Below are 17,043 nucleotides of genomic sequence, written 5' to 3' on the forward strand. Positions count from 1 at the left end.
AAAATCAGCCACATCAATTCTGAACATTACATTTCTTTTATCCCCAGTAGGACTAAGCATATGTAACCAGACAACACTGTGACCACAATACCTCATTTACAGTTTAAGACCCTCAGTGAAGGGTTGCCACCTTGAATGGCAATTAATTTCTACAGCATTTTAAGTCTAAATATTTCTATATTTTATCTCTTTGTTTCAGTCTGGCTACTCATTCTAAAAATAATATCCACATACAAACCAATTAAAAGTCAAACATCTGGAAGGCACTCAGAATTTTTTTTTACAAAGATCCTTAACAAAAAGGAATTGGATGTTTCTGCTTTAATAGATGCTTTTAGGAATCTTTGTTAAGAGTGTGGTTGAACAGCATGGAGCAGTAAACTGAAATTTTTCAATATCTGCAATCATGCTAGTCAAGGTATCCCAGATGAAGAGCTCCTTTTAAGCTCTCATATAGCCATGGCCTTCTTACAGTCTTTTGCTGTCTTAATTCAGCTCCCTGAAAAACACTTATTCAGAGAGTAGCGGTGATAAAATCCTTATGTTGGGGTGGTTTGATGTATCACATTCTGGGTTTGAAGAATTCTGTTCTCTTAACCTTTACAAAAGCTTGATGTATAGAAATATTTTAAGTAAAATATTATGAAGCTGCCTTACCATTGATCCAGCATTGTCTTCTCTGACTGGCCACAGCTCCCCCCATGGTCTTGAGTACAGATGTTTCCCAGCCTTGCTACATAATTTATTTTTTTAGCGAGAGAAATCAGGGTTAAACCTGCAGGCGGAGCATGTGTTCTACCACTTAAGCAACTGTCCTTTCCCTTGGCAGCTGAAATACAGATGGCAACAGCCGGATCATTTATATCAGACTGTTTAATGCACAAAATTCTAGAAACTAGAATAAGTGATTTTTGACAAACAATGGCTTTTGGCTGTCAGCAAAACAAAACAAAAATGGGAAACATGAATCTACTGTTTAGAATTAGAATCAATGAAGCTCAGGTGCTTAGCTTTTTCTTGATTTTAACACATACATTTTAGGAAATGCAGCATACAGAATATTCATGTGTACTTCAGTCATCTTTATACTACCAAAAACACTACAAAGTCAACAAGAACATGCTGAAGAGTTTCCAAATGAAATTTGCAAGGCATGAACCCCATTAACCTGCATTACAGTCCACTAATTTGAGGGCTACTGTGGAGTTAATGGATTATGAATTAGGAGCAAGAGAGCAAATGATAAATCTACATGTTGGTCAGGAAACCTTGAAAATGTATGTGTTAAATTAATTTCTATGCAAGTCACCTAGTTATTTTTAATCACTTGGATTTTATCATTGCCAGTCTTCAGTGCTATTTTGTCATCACCCCCCCCCAATTTTCAGCAAAACTACCTACTGAGGTGCAAATTCTAGGAAGATCTATGTTTGCATAGTGAAAATGGTATTGTCTAACCCATCAACCACAGCTGCTGCACAGACTCTACTCATTTTCATCTGCAACACTGAAACAAATGATGCATAGCAGCAGCTGTTGTTGAATTCATGGCAGTGTTCAAGAAGCGGGTTTTAGAATCATTTGTATTGTTGGACTAGAAGCCACAAAACGTGTTTTTATTCTAAGCTAGAAGTTATCCAGTAATGTATGGACTGTAAACTTGGACATACACTTCAGTTTAAACAAACTAACAGCACAAAGGAGTTTTCATTTTGAGGTGGGGGTTTGGAAACCAGCAAGTTACACCTGAGATTTAGCAGTCATCTCTTCAGTCAGTATGAACAGTGTTAAAAAAGTAAAGCTTCTTTCACAGACTGCATTGAAATGAGGGAAATTACAAAATCCTTCCAGTCACTAAGAAAAAATAGATTGTTTTTCACCGTAAGGCATGAATGATTAGATTGGTATACCACACAACTACATATATATAGAGGCGCACGCACACACATGCACACACAGAGTGAATGCAGTGACCATTCAGAGTTTATAGTGTGTATAAAAATAGTTTCAAAAAGCAAAGATATATGAAGACCCTTTAAGCAGTTCAATGATTCTTTATAAAAAAAAAATACAGACGCCATAGGCTTGCAGCTAGAACATCAATATATTTATGGTACTGTAGAAGTTACCAACTGAGGACATGATCTAGCCAATATTTAAAGCACTTTAATGTTCAACTGATACTAAAGGGGCAGGTAAGCACAGGCTTTAGCCCCTCCCATTGGGACCAACAGGACTTCAAAGTGCTTCACCTTTTGCTAGGTCATTCCCTCCATTTTTATTTTCACATTTTTAGTTCAAGACTGCAAAAAAGATCTACAGTGAGTTAATATTCATATGTGAGCTACCCTTTCAGATCCATGTACTTGATTCCATGTTCATCAAGTGTAACATTTCACAGATGAGTGCTTGAAGAAATCTATCGTTTTAAATGAAATTCCAGACACTGGGGTATCACACGGCTCTTGTCCCTTTCAGGTGAAAGTCATTCACACAGCTCTTTATAGGAGTCTTAGGACCTGTGGCTTTGTAGCAGTCCATTTCTGCAGATTCCACAACCGCAGAAGCAATTTCCTTGGCCTCAGTTTCTCTCTCTTTTAGTCAGACTTATCCTTCTTCTTCCCTGTTAAAGGCACTTTGCTTGTGATAGCAGATCCTACAGCTGTAACACCTCCTGTCACAGCAGAAACACTTCCTTTTACCAATCCTACTCCCATGGAAGGCACGGCTGTTACTGCTGTTTTGGTCATTTCTAGGCTTTTCCCTCCTATCCATGCTACACCACCAATTGTGGCACCAACAGCTCCCTTTGTTATGCTGAAGAGGCCACCAGTCACACGAGAAAGCATGCCGGGCTGCTGCTGTGGATGATCTTTTAATGAATCTGAGAAGGAGAGAGATAGTAAAATGTTCAAATCATATTTTAATGTTTTTAAGACAAACAATTGCAGATCCTTCTAACATGACATATACCACATGGACTATAAGCATTCTATGGGATGGCTGTTAGAAGAAGCCATTGCAAGTTTTTTTTTAAAGGATAACATTTTCAAAAAAGATATTAAAATATTTTGCATAATTGTTAAACTTACACCACTTTTTCCTTTATCAAGCTGTTGTCTCTTTACTTCAGTCTTGTAAATAAACTGGAGCAGTGCTTATTTTGGGGGGGGGGGGGAATAACACAAATTTCCAGAGTCTCAGAACCTTTCAGGAGCACATGGAAGATTCTGTCTAACCCAAACCTACTTTTACAAATGGCCTCGTCCTTGATTTCCTCTCTAAGGAATCCTGCAACCTTTGGTTATGATTTGCTTGCATATTGTGTATGCTTTGGGAAGAACTAGGGTTTAACCATTTTCATAATTCTCTTTGGAAAAGAAAGGTTTTGACCTGCCTTTCAAAATATGGTAAGGAAGGAACATTCCCTCAGATAATCAGGAGCCAGGATGTTTCCTTCTTTTTAATGCCTCAATGTCATTTCCAGGCTTCCAGATGTGCATGCCAGTTCCCCACTGGGAAGTAGTGCATATAAAACAGGGATGGCCAAACATGGCCCTCTAGCTGTTTTGTGACTACAACTCCCATCACCCCTAGCTAACAGGACCAGTGGTCAGGGATGATGGGAATTGTAGTCCCAAAACAGCTAGAGGGCCACATTTGACCTTAAAAGATCTACTCTGTGTATGGTTAATGTTGGATACACCCCCTAACCACCAAACTCTGCATGCCATGTTAGAAAAGAATAGGCTAGAATCCTGTACACACTTACTTGGGAGTAAATTCCACTGAACTCAATGGGACTTGCTTCTGAATAGCTCCGAATTAACACCATTTTTTTCTTGTTTTACCAGACTTAAACAGGTTCAGAGCAATCGAATAATAGGGTGATTCCAGACATAACATTTTGTAGATTACTGGCTCTCCAGAGCACCCACAAGTCTCACTTATACTGTCAGCTCCCATGCTGATAGCTGCTTGTCCATGTAGTACAGAGAACACAGCTGCCATCATGCCAACACAATGACGGTAAGCTCTAAAATAATCACTAGGAAATGAGAGATACTTCTTTCCACTCCCTTGTTATGATGATGATGATGATGATGTTGATGATGATGATAGGCATTACTCAACTGTTGCTACCAAGAGTGACTAAAGTCAAAGTATGTTCAAAAACTGCACAGTCCAGTATTAACAACCACTTAAACCTGATTGTGTATCTAAGTACTGCAGAGGAGACAGGAGAAAGCCTAACAGTGGTTGACAGATCAGTGAGGTGGTCACTCATTTCAGAAGCCTGTGAATTTTGGTTTTTATAAGATTAGCTCTCTATGTGAAAAGTGTCGTAAGTTATCTGAATTTCTGAACCACATGCTATGAAGCACACAAGTCCATGAAATAAAATGGAATTGACCACTGTGAAACTCATGCCTATTGGATAAGACAAACTATGCAAGAAATAAGTTCCTAAATTTCATTTAAACCAATAAGCTGGTAATAGCAAGACATACGCAGCCTAAAATAGAAATTCAGGAACATAAGCGAAACCAATAGGCCAAGGTATGCAAGAAATAAAACAGGATTTATTGGCATATAAGCATGTACAGCTTCTGTGCTGTCCTATACGCTAACAGCAACTCATTCTCTGAATGTGGATCCTTATGCAGCCAAAACAACACCATCCATACATAGCAGGGAGGAATCAGCAGTGTTTTGGGAAACAAAGGTTTGCAGAATTTACCAAAAAGCATATGCCGGGGAAGATAAGATGCTAAGAGTTGGACCTGGTTGTTAAAAACCCAATGCCTCCTCAGCTGTGAAGCACACTGTGGAGGCATGGGCAAACACAATTTGAAACTAATCAAAAAAATTTTTTTTGTGATTTTCTATGCAGAGTCAGCTATAGTCTTGAAATTGAAATACAGTGGTACCTCAGGTTACATACACTTCAGGTTACATACGCTTCAGATTACAGACTCTGCTAACCCAGAAATAGTACCTCGGGTTAAGAACTTTGCTTCAGGATGAGAACAGAAATTGTGCTCCGGTGGCGTGGCAGCAGCAGGAGGCCCCATTAGCTAAAGTGGTGCTTCAGGTTAAGAACAGTTTCAGGTTAAGTACGGACCTCCGGAACGAATTAAGTACTTAACCCGAGGTACCACTGTAAGTTCATAAGAGGGAAACTTATTCACAATTTAGTAAATAACTGGTTAATAATGAATAGATGGACTACATTTCAGCCCCCACATTGCATCGCTCGGCTCCTCAGCACTAAGAGCAATCATTTTCTAAAGTAGGCTTGATGAAATCCTTCAAGCACTGTAACGTACGAATATTTCTTCTTCCTTTTTACAAGTTTACTCAGAAGTAAGTCTCACTGGATTCAATGGCACTTACACCCAGGAACACAGGGACAAACAGGTTTGTAGCCAAAACCTTAAAGCTGACAGAACCATGGTAAACTTGTTATTGAAATTTACCTTCTGGTGGCTCCTCATTAAGATATGCAGGAACATCTTGTTCATTTCTGTCTGTTTGGTTCATTATTGCCTATGGGAGAAAAATAACAACCGAGTTCTCATTTGCAATATAGGCACAAGTCAATCTTTCACTCATCTCCCTTTAAAATAGGAAAGACCATGTACAGCCTAATCCTAATACTTGCTACAACAGCCAGTTGGGTTGTACCAACTGCCATGCCAATCCAATATAATGACATTATATGAGTGCTACAATCCGATGTTCCAAGAGCCAGCAATGGCAGTTTTCACATTGTGCTAAGTTAAGCACAAACCTGCCAATCCAGCTTGCATTGGTTTAAAAAACAAACAAAAACATCACTGAATGGAATAAAGAATAATACATGATATACTGAATCAGTATACAGTGGTGCCCCGCAAGACGAATGCCTCGCAAGATGGAAAACCCGCTAGACGAAAGGGTTTTCTGTTTTGGAGGTGCTTCGCAAAACAAATTTCCTATGGGCTTGCTTCGCAAGACGAAAATGTCTTGCGAGTTCCTGCGGGTTTTTTTCCCTTTCCCCCCTTTTTCCCAAGCCGCTAAGCCGCTTATCAGCTGATCCGCTAAGCCGCTAATCAGCTGATCCGCTAAGCCGCTTATCAGCTGATCCGCTAAGCCGCTAATCAGCTGATCCGCTAAGCCCGCTAATGGGCTTGCTTCGCAAGACGAAAAAACCGCAAGACGAAGAGACTTGCGGAACGGATTCTTTTCGTCTTGCGAGGCACCACTGTAAAAATAGCTACCACAGGCAGCCATTCAAAGAGCACAAAACTGCAAGAATAGCTCCATACTTGAGGAACAGGCAACTTTGTCTCACTTTCTAACAACAGTACTTTACTGTCAAGAATTATACTGCACAAATTATACTTCACAAATTGAAGAGTCAGCCTTGCTTACTACAGATTTTGGCAATACAGTGGTACCTCAGGTTACAGATGCTTCAGGTTACAGACCCCACTAGCCCAGAAATAGTACCTCGGGTTAAGAACTTTGCTTCAGGATGAGAACAGAAATCGCACGACGGCGGCACAGCAGCAGCAGGAGGCCCCATTAGCTAAAGTGGTGCTTCAGGTTAAGAACAGTTTCAGGTTAAGAACGGACCTCCGGAACGAATTAAGTACTTAACCTGAGGTACCACTGTATTCATTCAGACAAGTCTATCTCAAACCCAGATATTAGCACCCTATTCAAGATCTCGTGTTCAGCAAGCTGGTTTTTTTAGTTCACAGAGAAAGGTTCTACCATACATGAAACATCTCCCATCAGTTGCTTCAGGCATCTTGTAATGATAAAACTTTTTTGCTTAGTCTTTCCCTGACCAATAATATTGGGCCTTAACTAGAGTTTTGCACTTATGATACTATTTTACTGGGGGGTTTTGTGTATTTTTGTTCACTTGGCGATTAAAAATTTTAAACGGTTTGTAAATGCTTTTAAATAAATAAATAAATGTTTGCCTACGACTTAACAAAAATGATGTAAGAATTATGCTGAGAACAGGTTTCTCCTCAGCAAGAAAATCCAGTGGGTAGCCACATTGGCAGGGATCCTCAAATATGGTTATCGGGGCAACAATCCATTTGGTTTGAACAGTCAAGAATTGAAAACATCTGGTAAACTCCACCCTAGAAATGGCAAGCTTTCAAAACAAAACAAAAAACACCCCAGAACAAAACACATTGGCAGCCACTGGAAGCAAAGTGCATGTTTTCCAAATAGGTAATAGGCTGCCATGTGCTTGAACATATCTTCAGGGTCATGGGTTTGAGGGAAAGGGTTTCCTATACACACAGCTCCTGCTACTCTTCCCCTGTAAAGTCCACTCAGAAGGCAGTGGGTACAAAAGGGACACAGGAGACAGTCTTGCTGGCAACCAAATACAATGAATGTTACCAAGCCCAGCAAAAGTTATGGACTCCTGGACGCTAGCAGAACCTCACAGTTCTTAATTCCAACCATTTATATAGTTTTTCAATAAACAGGGAAGAGTTGAGGTTGCATGGATATTGAACAATTAGAAAATGCAAAAACAAAAGAAGTTTATTTAGTGGCATGCCATTGTAGTAGATTACATTGCAACCCTTTAAAAAATGCTGAACTAATGAATGAACTGAATTTTGGACTTTGATGGGCTATTAATATTAAAATCACCAGGACAAGCTCATCCTCAAGTGCAAATATTTATCAACTGCTGATGAAATGAGATCCTGTGAATATATAACATTCCTGCTCAGATGTCTGCGCCAGATGCAGATTTGTTACTGGACCAAGTTCAAGGTGTTAACAGCTTAGTAGCAGTTTACTCAAAGGATGACCTTACCCAATACCTGCCCATTCAACCACTCTGATCTGTGGAATAATATACATTCTGCACTTGTAAGGAAAAAATATTTTGGCATGGCAACTCCCACACTCTGAAATTTCCTTCCCACTGACATTAGGCAGGTGCTGTATTCCTTTCAGAACCTGCTAAAAACCTTTTTGTTAGTTGAGCCTACCCAGACATGTATTTTAATCTGTAATTTTAACTTATAATGTATATTTTTAACTGAGGGTTTTAGTCATATTTTGATTTTTTAACTTTGATTTTTATTGACAATTTTAACAAATAAATATTATTAGAGGTTTTATTTACAATTACCGGTAAGTGGTATATAAATTTTGTTGACTTTAATTAATTAAAAGGACACATTTTAAGTTATTTAGTTTTTAAATGGCTACTTGTTATTTTAATGTGAAACATACAGTTAAATGTGTGAGAGAGAGATCAGAACTATACCATGATGCTAAATATATCTGCTAAGACAAGTTCTGCGGAAGTCAGTAGGTCTTAATTCCAATTAAGTAAGTTTAAAATAAAGGTGTCAGACACCTCCCCCTCATACCATACAAGGTTACCAGTCGGAAGCATTTAAAAGGAAGGCAGCCAAGTAATACCATCTAACAGAGTTAGTTCAATAATGCCATGCAGGACATGTTGCCTTATTAATTTCCCAGTCCTTAATTAGGGTCAATGAGATCAGATACAGTTTTGCCAAGAGATGTGGTATTAACACTACTGTATTGGCCACATTCCAGCCACATATCTCTTACAGTTTTAATTGGATAAAGCATTAATCTCTATTTCCTGTCTTTAGAATACAGTACAGTGGTACCTCGGGTTAAGTACTTACCGTATTTTTCGCCCTATAGGACACACATTTTCCCCTCCAAAAATGAAGGGGAAATGTGTATGCGTCCTATGGGGCGAATGCAGGCTTTCACTGAAGCCTGGAGAGCGAGAGGCGTCGGTGCGCACCGACCCCACTCGCTCTCCAGGATTCAGGAAGCTATCCGCAAGCCTCGCGCGCCCAGCGGGAGGTCCCGCCGGGCGCGCAAGGCTTGGGGCGGCAGCCTGCAGCCCGAAGCATGGGGCGAGCTGTGGAGCCCGCCCCGTGCTTTGGGCAGATGTCGGCAAGCCTCGTGGGCCGGGCTCGCAAGGCTTGCAGGCAGCAGCCTGTTCTGGGGGCTGGGGTCGGGGGAAGCTCGGGCTTCCCCCGCGCCAGCCCCGCACCTGGGGGGGAAATAAACTTTTTTTTCTTTATTTCCCCCCCAAAAATAAACTAGGTGCGTCCTATGGGGCGGTGCGTCCTATGGGGCGAAAAATACGGTAATTCGTTCTGGAGGTCCGTTCTTAACCTGAAACTTCTTAACCTGAAGCACACTTTAGCTAATGGGGCCTCCCGCTGCCGCCGCGCCGCCAAAGCACGATTTCTGTTCTCATCCTGAAGCAAAGTTCTTAACCCGAGGTACTATTTCTGGGTTAGCGGAGTCTGTAATCTGAAGGGTATGTAACCTGAAGCGTATGTAAACCCGAGGTACCACTGTAGTATTAAAAAGCTTCTTTGAAAGCTGCTATTTTGGAAGTAGCACACATTTTAGAAGTGTACATATTCAGTGCTGAATAACAGGGTTTATTATTCTCATCGTATCTGTAATTCACTTCCCAAAATCAATGATGAAATTTTATCATTTAAGCAGAACTGAACATTCCGTTTTAGGCTTTTAGAAGAAATGCAGGACAAAAATAATTAAATTACCAAAATTAAGCAGCTAACACGTAGATAAGTGTCAAGTACACTACGTTTGTTTAAGAAGCATTATGCAGCACTAGAATTAAACAAGTAGTATTAAATATAAATATTTTACACCACATATAATGTACATACCTATTTAACGCCTTGCTGTGTAGCTTCAAGATGACCAGCACAAGTTCTCTCCTTGTTTCCCCTTATTATTAAACAGCAGTCTACAATTATAAACACTGGTCAAATCAACAGAAACAAAAACAGCACGTATCCAGTGAGATTAATAATATAAGAAATTTCCAGAAGTAAAAGAAAGGTTGGTGTGTCCTTATAAAAAAAATGTCCAAGACAGTCTGAAGTGCTTTTTCAAGTGAGGCAACACTTCACTGGCTAATCTTTAAATCGTATATGTTTAACAAACAGGTATCCACATCTTTGAGAACCACCCAAAGGAGGAAGACAAGAATTTTAATGGATGATACACATAAATATGTGTGCCCTTGCTGTTATTATGCAACTTCAGATTTCAACTGAAATGACAGGTGCTAAATTGTAAAAAAAAACAACACAATTTTTTTTGTAGATTCATACTTATTCTGGGGGTGCCAAATGAACCATATACTAAAAGAGTCAAGGCTCCTGCAATCATCCAAGTTTCTATCAGTGTATAGGCACAAGGTGGAAGGTTGCACCAAAAGCTTAAAATATAAACATTTTGGAGCTGCTGCACATGTGCCCTTCATGGCCCTTCCTGTGTGGAAAGCTGCATGTTGCCTATCTACACATCACCATATGCAACAAATGTGCATAAGCCCATTTTGTCAGGGAACCCTGCCATCTACTGGGATTTTCACCATAAGTAGATGTGTGTCCATCCATCATGTTTCATAGTATAAAAGCAGATTTAATGGCATTTCTGACATGAAGTGGTATCCCATACAAAACCTGTCTCTCAGTTATTTTACTGAAAACAATTTCCACAATATCAATATAGTAAAAATGTGTAAATAGGTCCTCCGTTTGTATAGTGTATAGGCTAAGAGCCCAAGCTGTGAGTTCCTGGTTCAAATCTTGCCTCTGCCATGACAAAAGGTCTGGGGTGGGGAATCTGCAGCCGTCCAGATGTTAGAATCCACTCTCCCGTGAGCCCTGCCAGTGTAGCCAATGATGGGAGTTGGGAGTTGTAGTCCAGCAACATCTGGAGAGCCTCATCCCTACACCAGATGCAACCTGAGGCAAGCCACCCTCAGTTCCTTCCCCCATCCACAGTATATGGTTTATACAACAACCATGTAAAACAAGTGAGCAAACTGGCCAGATTATTGTTTTATGAGCGATTTTTCAGTATCTTAAATGTTTGCAGTAGGGTACTTTTCTTCATATTTACAGGTAAGGTGAACACAACAACATGCATAACAAACTATTTTGACCGGGTTAATTAGTAGAGTATTCCGAAATAAATTAAGAAATCAGGATTGATGCATTATCACTACACTGCAAACTGCCCCCCTGCAAATATTCAGCTAAATACAAGACCATATTCTACACGAAAATGCATAACATTAATTCTATGTCAAAGTTTGGAATGGACTTGTACCTTCATGAACATTCCCTGCCTTTGCCTGCCTCCCTGGACTTCCCACACAGCTTTACTCTTCTGCCTTTGCCGTTTCCTATACTGATGGGATATTATCCAACAGCTGAGAGAAGTGCACATTTGCAACCTTGCAGCAGGCCATGTTTTGGGGGCTGGTGGTGGCAAATGCAGAAGCGAGGTCAGAATCACCCGTCTCCAATGCTTTTCTGCAAAGTTAGGTGGCATCTGTCATTGGCAAATACTCTCTTAATCCCCTCTGCCCCCATTTAGGTTTCTCAGTGTCTACTTACGGTAGACCTACAATTACTTAAATCTAAATATATATAAAAACCAAGACTTACCAACTGTTTCTGTATTCAAAAGTCCTACTGTGGTTTCCTATATGAAAACCTAGGAAAGTAACATGCTTATTAACATTTATATACTGTACAATAGACTTCTCAGAATGTCAATTAAATCTCAGCTGCAACACACAATGGCCTGAAGAAATGCAAGTTATTTATGTGGTTTTTAAAGAACTATAATTAATGCAAAGCTTTGAACATCTAAGAAAGGCGACTCAGGATGCCTCAGAGCAAGTTTTCCATTTAGCCATAATTTAAAATGTACTGTTTTAATAAACGAGTTCCTACACTCTATCTCTGTGGGCATCTATCAAGCTGCTTAACTATGAGGAAGCACAGGCAGTTCAGTTAGTAGTACTCAGCCTCCCCACATGCCTGGAAAATCAAGAGAAAAGGGAGGTTGTATAACCATTGAAGTGTATGATGTACTTTAGTGTTCCAGAAAAGAAGGAATGGAAGAAAAGCAAATGTGGGGGGGGGGGGGAGAGAACTGTGGTTTTCCCATCACTTCCGTTGTCACAAAAAGTTGAATAAGTGGGATTGTTAGGCAAGAAAGTCAAATCAACTATAATTGTGCAACCTGAATGTTATGTGACTGAATTGCACCTGAAAATAGCAACCGCCTAGAAGAATGTGGTTTAGCAATTATTGCTAACTGGAGAATCTGCTGGCCAAATCACCACCACCTCAATTCTCCACTGAATTCTACCCAAACAAATTACATGTATTATTAAAAATTTCCATAGTTCTACTCACTTCCCCCCAAAGAAACACTTTTGCTAATAGTTACTCAGACTTTATAATAAAGCACTGTGTGGGGTGTTGAGCAACAGAATGTACTTCCAGCCGCTCTATATCCCACACCCTTCTGGAGAATAAAGCTTGTCTATTCTGGGTTTAGAACAGCAAAAGCTGAAGTAAGCATCTCCTAGTGGTGCACACATATAACTGCTAGCACACTTGCAAACCAAGCAGGGTCCAGTATGGTTTCAAATTGGATGAGGGATTGTGTGTTGAGATTCTTGCATTGCAGGGGTTGGGTTAGCTGGCCCTCAGGGTGCAATCCGACTCTACAATTCTATGATCCTAGGGCATTATCCAAATGGTGAGATAATCATAGAGTAAGATGTGGTATTGTAGGCTGTTGTTGTTGTTTAGTCGTTTAGTCGTGTCCGACTCTTCGTGACCCCATGGACCAGAGCACGCCAGGCACTTCTGTCTACCACTGCCTCCCGCAGTTTGGTCAGACTCATGTTTGTAGCTTCGAAGACACTATCCAACCATCTCGTCCTCTGTCGTCCCCTTCTTCTTGTGCCCTCCATCTTTCCCAACATCAGGGTCTTTTCCAGGGAGTCTTCTCTTCTCATGAGGTGGCCAAAGTATTGGAGCCTCAGCTTCACGATCTGTCCTTCCAGTGAGCACTCAGGGCTGATTTCCTTAAGAATGGATAGGTTTGATCTTCTTGCAGTCCATGGGACTCTCAAGAGTCTCCTCCAGCACCATAATTCAAAAGCATCAATTCTTCGACGATCAGCCTTCTTTATGGTCCAGCTCTCACTTCCATACATCACTACTGGGAAAACCATAGCTTTTACTATACGGACCTTTGTTGGCAAGGTGATGTCTCTACTTTTTAAGATGCTGTCTAGGTTGGTCATTGCTTTCCTCCCAAGAAGCAGGCGTCTCTTAATTTCGTGGCTGCTGTCACCATCTGCAGTGATCATGGAGCCCAAGAAAGTAAAATCTCTCACTGCCTCCATTTCTTCTCCTTCTATTTGCCAGGAGGTGATGGGCCCAGTGGCCATGATCTTCGTTTTTTTTATGTTGAGCTTCAGACCATATTTTGCGCTCTCCTCTTTTACCCTCAATAAAAGGTTCTTTAATTCCTCCTCACTTTCTGCCATCAAGGTTGTGTCATCTGCATATCTGAGGTTGTTGATATTTCTTCCGGCAATCTTAATTCCGGCTAGGGATTCATCCAGCCCAGCCTTTCGCATGATGAATTCTGCATATAAGTTAAATAACCAGGGAGACAATATACAGCCTTGTCGTACTCCTTTCCCAATTTTGAACCAATCAGTTGTTCCATATCCAGTTCTAACTGTAGCTTCTTGTCCCACATAGAGATTTCTCAGGAGACAGATGAGGTGATCAGGCACTCCCATTTCTTTAAGAACTTGCCATAGTTTGCTGTGGTCGACACAGTCAAAGGCTTTTGCATAGTCAATGAAGCAGAAGTAGATGTCTTTCTGGAACTCTCTGGCTTTCTCCATAATCCAGCGCATGTTTGCAATTTGGTCTCTGGTTCCTCTGCCTCTTCTAAATCCAGCTTGCACTTCTGGGAGTTCTCGGTCCACATACTGCTTGAGCCTTCCTTGTAGAATTTTAAGCATAACCTTGCTAGCGTGTGAAATGAGTGCAATTGTGCGGTAGTTGGAGCATTCTTTAGCACTGCCCTTCTTTGGGATTGGGATGTAGACTGATCTTCTCCAATCCTCTGGCCACTGCTGAGTTTTCCAAACTTGCTGGCATATTGAGTGTAGCACCTTAACAGCATCATCTTTTAAAATTTTAAATAGCTCAGCTGGAATACCATCACTTCCACTGGCCTTGTTATTTGCAGTGCTTTCTAAAGCCCATTTGACTTCACTCTCCAGGATGTCTGGCTCAAGGTCAGCAACCCCACTACCTGGGGTGTACGAGGCATCCATTTCTTTCTGGTATAATTCCTCTGTGTATTCTTGCCACCTCTTCTTGATGTCTTCTGCTTCTGTTAGGTCCTTACCACTTTTGTCCTTTATTATGGCAATCTTTGAACGAAATGTTCCTTTCATATCTCCAATTTTCTTGAACAGATCTCTGGTTCTTCCCATTCTGTTGTTTTCCTCTATTTCTTTGCATTGCTCGTTTAAGAAGGCCTTCTTATCTCTCCTTGCTATTTTTTTGGAAATCTGCATTCAATTTCCTGTATCTTTCTCTATCTCCCTCGCATTTTGCTTGCCTTCTCTCCCCCGCTATTTGTAAGGCCTCATTGGACAGCCACTTTGCTTTCTTGCATTTCCTTTTCATTGGGATGGTTTTCGTTGCTGCCTCCCGTATAATGTTGCGAGCCTCCATCCATAGTTCTTCAGGCACTCTGTCTAGCAAATCTAAATCCTTAAACCTGTTCCTCACTTCCACTGTGTATTCATAAGGGATTTGATTTAGATTGTAGGCTATCTAGTCCAAATACCTGCTTCATGCAGGAAATCCACCATCAGAGAATCCTCAGCAAATGGCTGTCTAGAGGGCTTGAATAGTTTCAAAGAAAGGGAGTCCCATCATGTTTCTGAGTAATTTGTTTCATTGTGAAACCACTCTTAACATCATTAAGTTTCCTTTAGTGTTCCACCAAAATCTACCTTCCAGTAACTTAAGCCAATTAGAGCTTGTGCTACGCTGTCCCTGAAGGCAGGTCAAATCTTTGTTTTCCAGTCTATGGGACAGCCCTTCAGATATTTGAAGATCATGTCCCCTATCAATCTTCTCTAGGTCTGGGACTCGCACAAACGGAGCCTTGCATGAATGGTCAGACAGTTTAATAAGCCTGGCCAGGCATCTAGCAATAAAGGTTTATGAAGCAGAAACTTTCAGGAATAGCATTAGGTACATCAAGTCAAAGGAGTCTTGGGAGAGAAAGAAGCAGAAAAACAAGCTGAGAACAGGCCTGTAAATGGCAGATTGGGAGCATTACTACTTTCTGCTGCAGAAAGCTTTAAATGGGAACCCTGAAGACACAAGGAAAAAATCACGGATCTATATCACAGCAGTGACGTGGCAGGAGAGAGAGAGAGATGTAACCTGGAACCATGCAGCTGTTGACGTGCTGCTGCCTGGATTCTTTTGCCCGCCCTCTAAAGGGCTCTTCCACGTTGAACAGGGTGCTCCTTTCTAATAGAGAAGGTGCGCAAAGTCTCTTGCCAGAACAGCACTGGCAGGAAACCCCCGCCTTCTCCCCCCCTGCCACAACCACCACCACACCACCACCCCCTCCTCCATTTACAGATTCTCATGCCATCTGCACTCAGAAGCAAATTCTACTGTGAATTAATGTCTTTCCTCAAATCCCCCTCCCCCTCCCCGCGCTCCATTCAAGCTGTAAACAGAACTGCACAAACAGGCTCTCTAGGGAAGGCTGGTGGACATCATATATGGCAAATGTCTATAAGCAAAAACAAGCTTGGGAGCTTCTGATACTTGCACAGATTCCCCTCTCACACAAAACGCATCACAAGTTCTCCTGTTCCACGACGACCTACAACTGGCCATTTTAGGAGGTCAGCTTTTAAGGCTGCTGCTATTCCGTGCACGCTTACCTGGGGAGTCAGCTCCACTGAACACAGCGGGACTTAATTCGGAGAAAACACGGTTTTGGAGGGTGGGGGGCTGCCCTGTAAACCGTTTATCCAGAGCAGGAAAGAAGAGCAACCGTTCCAAGGCAAAAACTCAACTGCATTTGTTTATTTTGGAACGAAACGGACATTCTTTTATTTTCCAGACTGCTCCTCCGAGCCACCCCCCGTTTTCCTCGCGTACCCTGAAAAGCTGTAGTTTTGGGAGCAGAGGAAAAGAGGCGGCGTCTGTGGGCGTCCTTATTCAAAACTGGTTCCCTCTGGCCATTTGTCTACACCCTGCCATTCAGTTACGAGCTCCCCTCCCAAAGCCACCCTTGGGGGGTGTCATTCAGTGCCCCCATTTCCCTCCTGCCTTGTCCCCCCTTCCCCAGAGTCCACGGGTGGAGGGCGACAGGAGACCCCTTAAGGGTAGGGCGAGGTGGAGGGGGTCGCGCCCCTCTTTTCTCCCATAGAGAGGGGGGAGATGCTTTTGCCCAGCCCTCCTCGCCTCCCTCTCTCCGCGGCTGACTAGGCCGCGTCTCGGGCTCACCTCCGTCCTGCCAGCTCGCGGCTCCGCCTGGCCGAGGGATCTTCCGCTCGCCCCTCTCCTCTCTGGCGGCGGCGGCAACAGCAGCTTCTTCCCCCACCGCGGAGCGAACTCGGGCTCCCCTCGCGTTGCTGTGGAAGCTGCTCCTTCGGCGCCTGCCGACGTGGCGACCTACGCACCTCGCCCTGTCTCCGCCCGGAGAACCCGCCCCGGGCCGGCCCCCAGCGCCCCCCGCCGCTCGGAGGGGCGCGCAGGCGCTTCAGCCTAGGCCCAGGCCCGTCCACACGGGCGCTTCGCTCCCCCACCGGCGCCTCCTCGGCGACCGCTGATGCTGAGGAACCAAATATGAGGAGGGATGAAAGGGACAGCAGCCATATATAGATATAGATATACCGTATACGTTTTATGTTCACACATACACACCTTTCCCCCATCTCCCAATTTTCCCGTCACTAAGGACGGGTTTATGTGTCCAAAAGTCAGCATTTGCCTGGCTAATTATTACAGTTGCCAACATTTCTTTCCTCAAGATAGCGACCCTGTGCCTTTCAGGCAGAAATGCAAGAGAGGCAAAGGCTTTTCTGCCAGAAGGGGC

At 42.3% G+C, this 17,043-nt stretch overlaps 1 protein-coding gene across 4 annotated transcripts; it reads right to left on the bottom strand.

Moving 5' to 3' along the window:
* Positions 1-858: 858 nt before the first annotated feature.
* Positions 859-16,670, bottom strand: TMEM263 (transmembrane protein 263). 4 transcript variants are annotated; one of them, XM_083574173.1, is made up of 5 exons: positions 16,452-16,670; positions 11,526-11,574; positions 9,729-9,823; positions 5,481-5,550; positions 859-2,884 (listed from the first exon to the last, which is right to left on the bottom strand). In XM_083574173.1, the coding sequence occupies exons 4-5, from the start codon at positions 5,542-5,544 to the stop codon at positions 2,598-2,600; spliced, it is 351 nt and encodes a 116-aa protein (XP_083430299.1). In that variant the 5' UTR covers positions 5,545-5,550; positions 9,729-9,823; positions 11,526-11,574; positions 16,452-16,670; the 3' UTR covers positions 859-2,597. The 4 variants fall into 4 exon arrangements, with proteins under 4 accessions (XP_083430299.1, XP_083430297.1, XP_083430300.1 ...); XM_083574171.1 differs by having other exon boundaries at positions 9,729-9,808; positions 16,452-16,669; XM_083574174.1 differs by lacking the exon at positions 16,452-16,670 and adding an exon at positions 15,884-16,365.
* Between the last annotated feature and the right edge of the window lie 373 nt (positions 16,671-17,043).

This window comes from Podarcis filfolensis (assembly GCF_964270895.1).
Source record: "Podarcis filfolensis genome assembly, chromosome: 10".
Lineage (NCBI taxonomy): Eukaryota > Metazoa > Chordata > Lepidosauria > Squamata > Lacertidae > Podarcis > Podarcis filfolensis.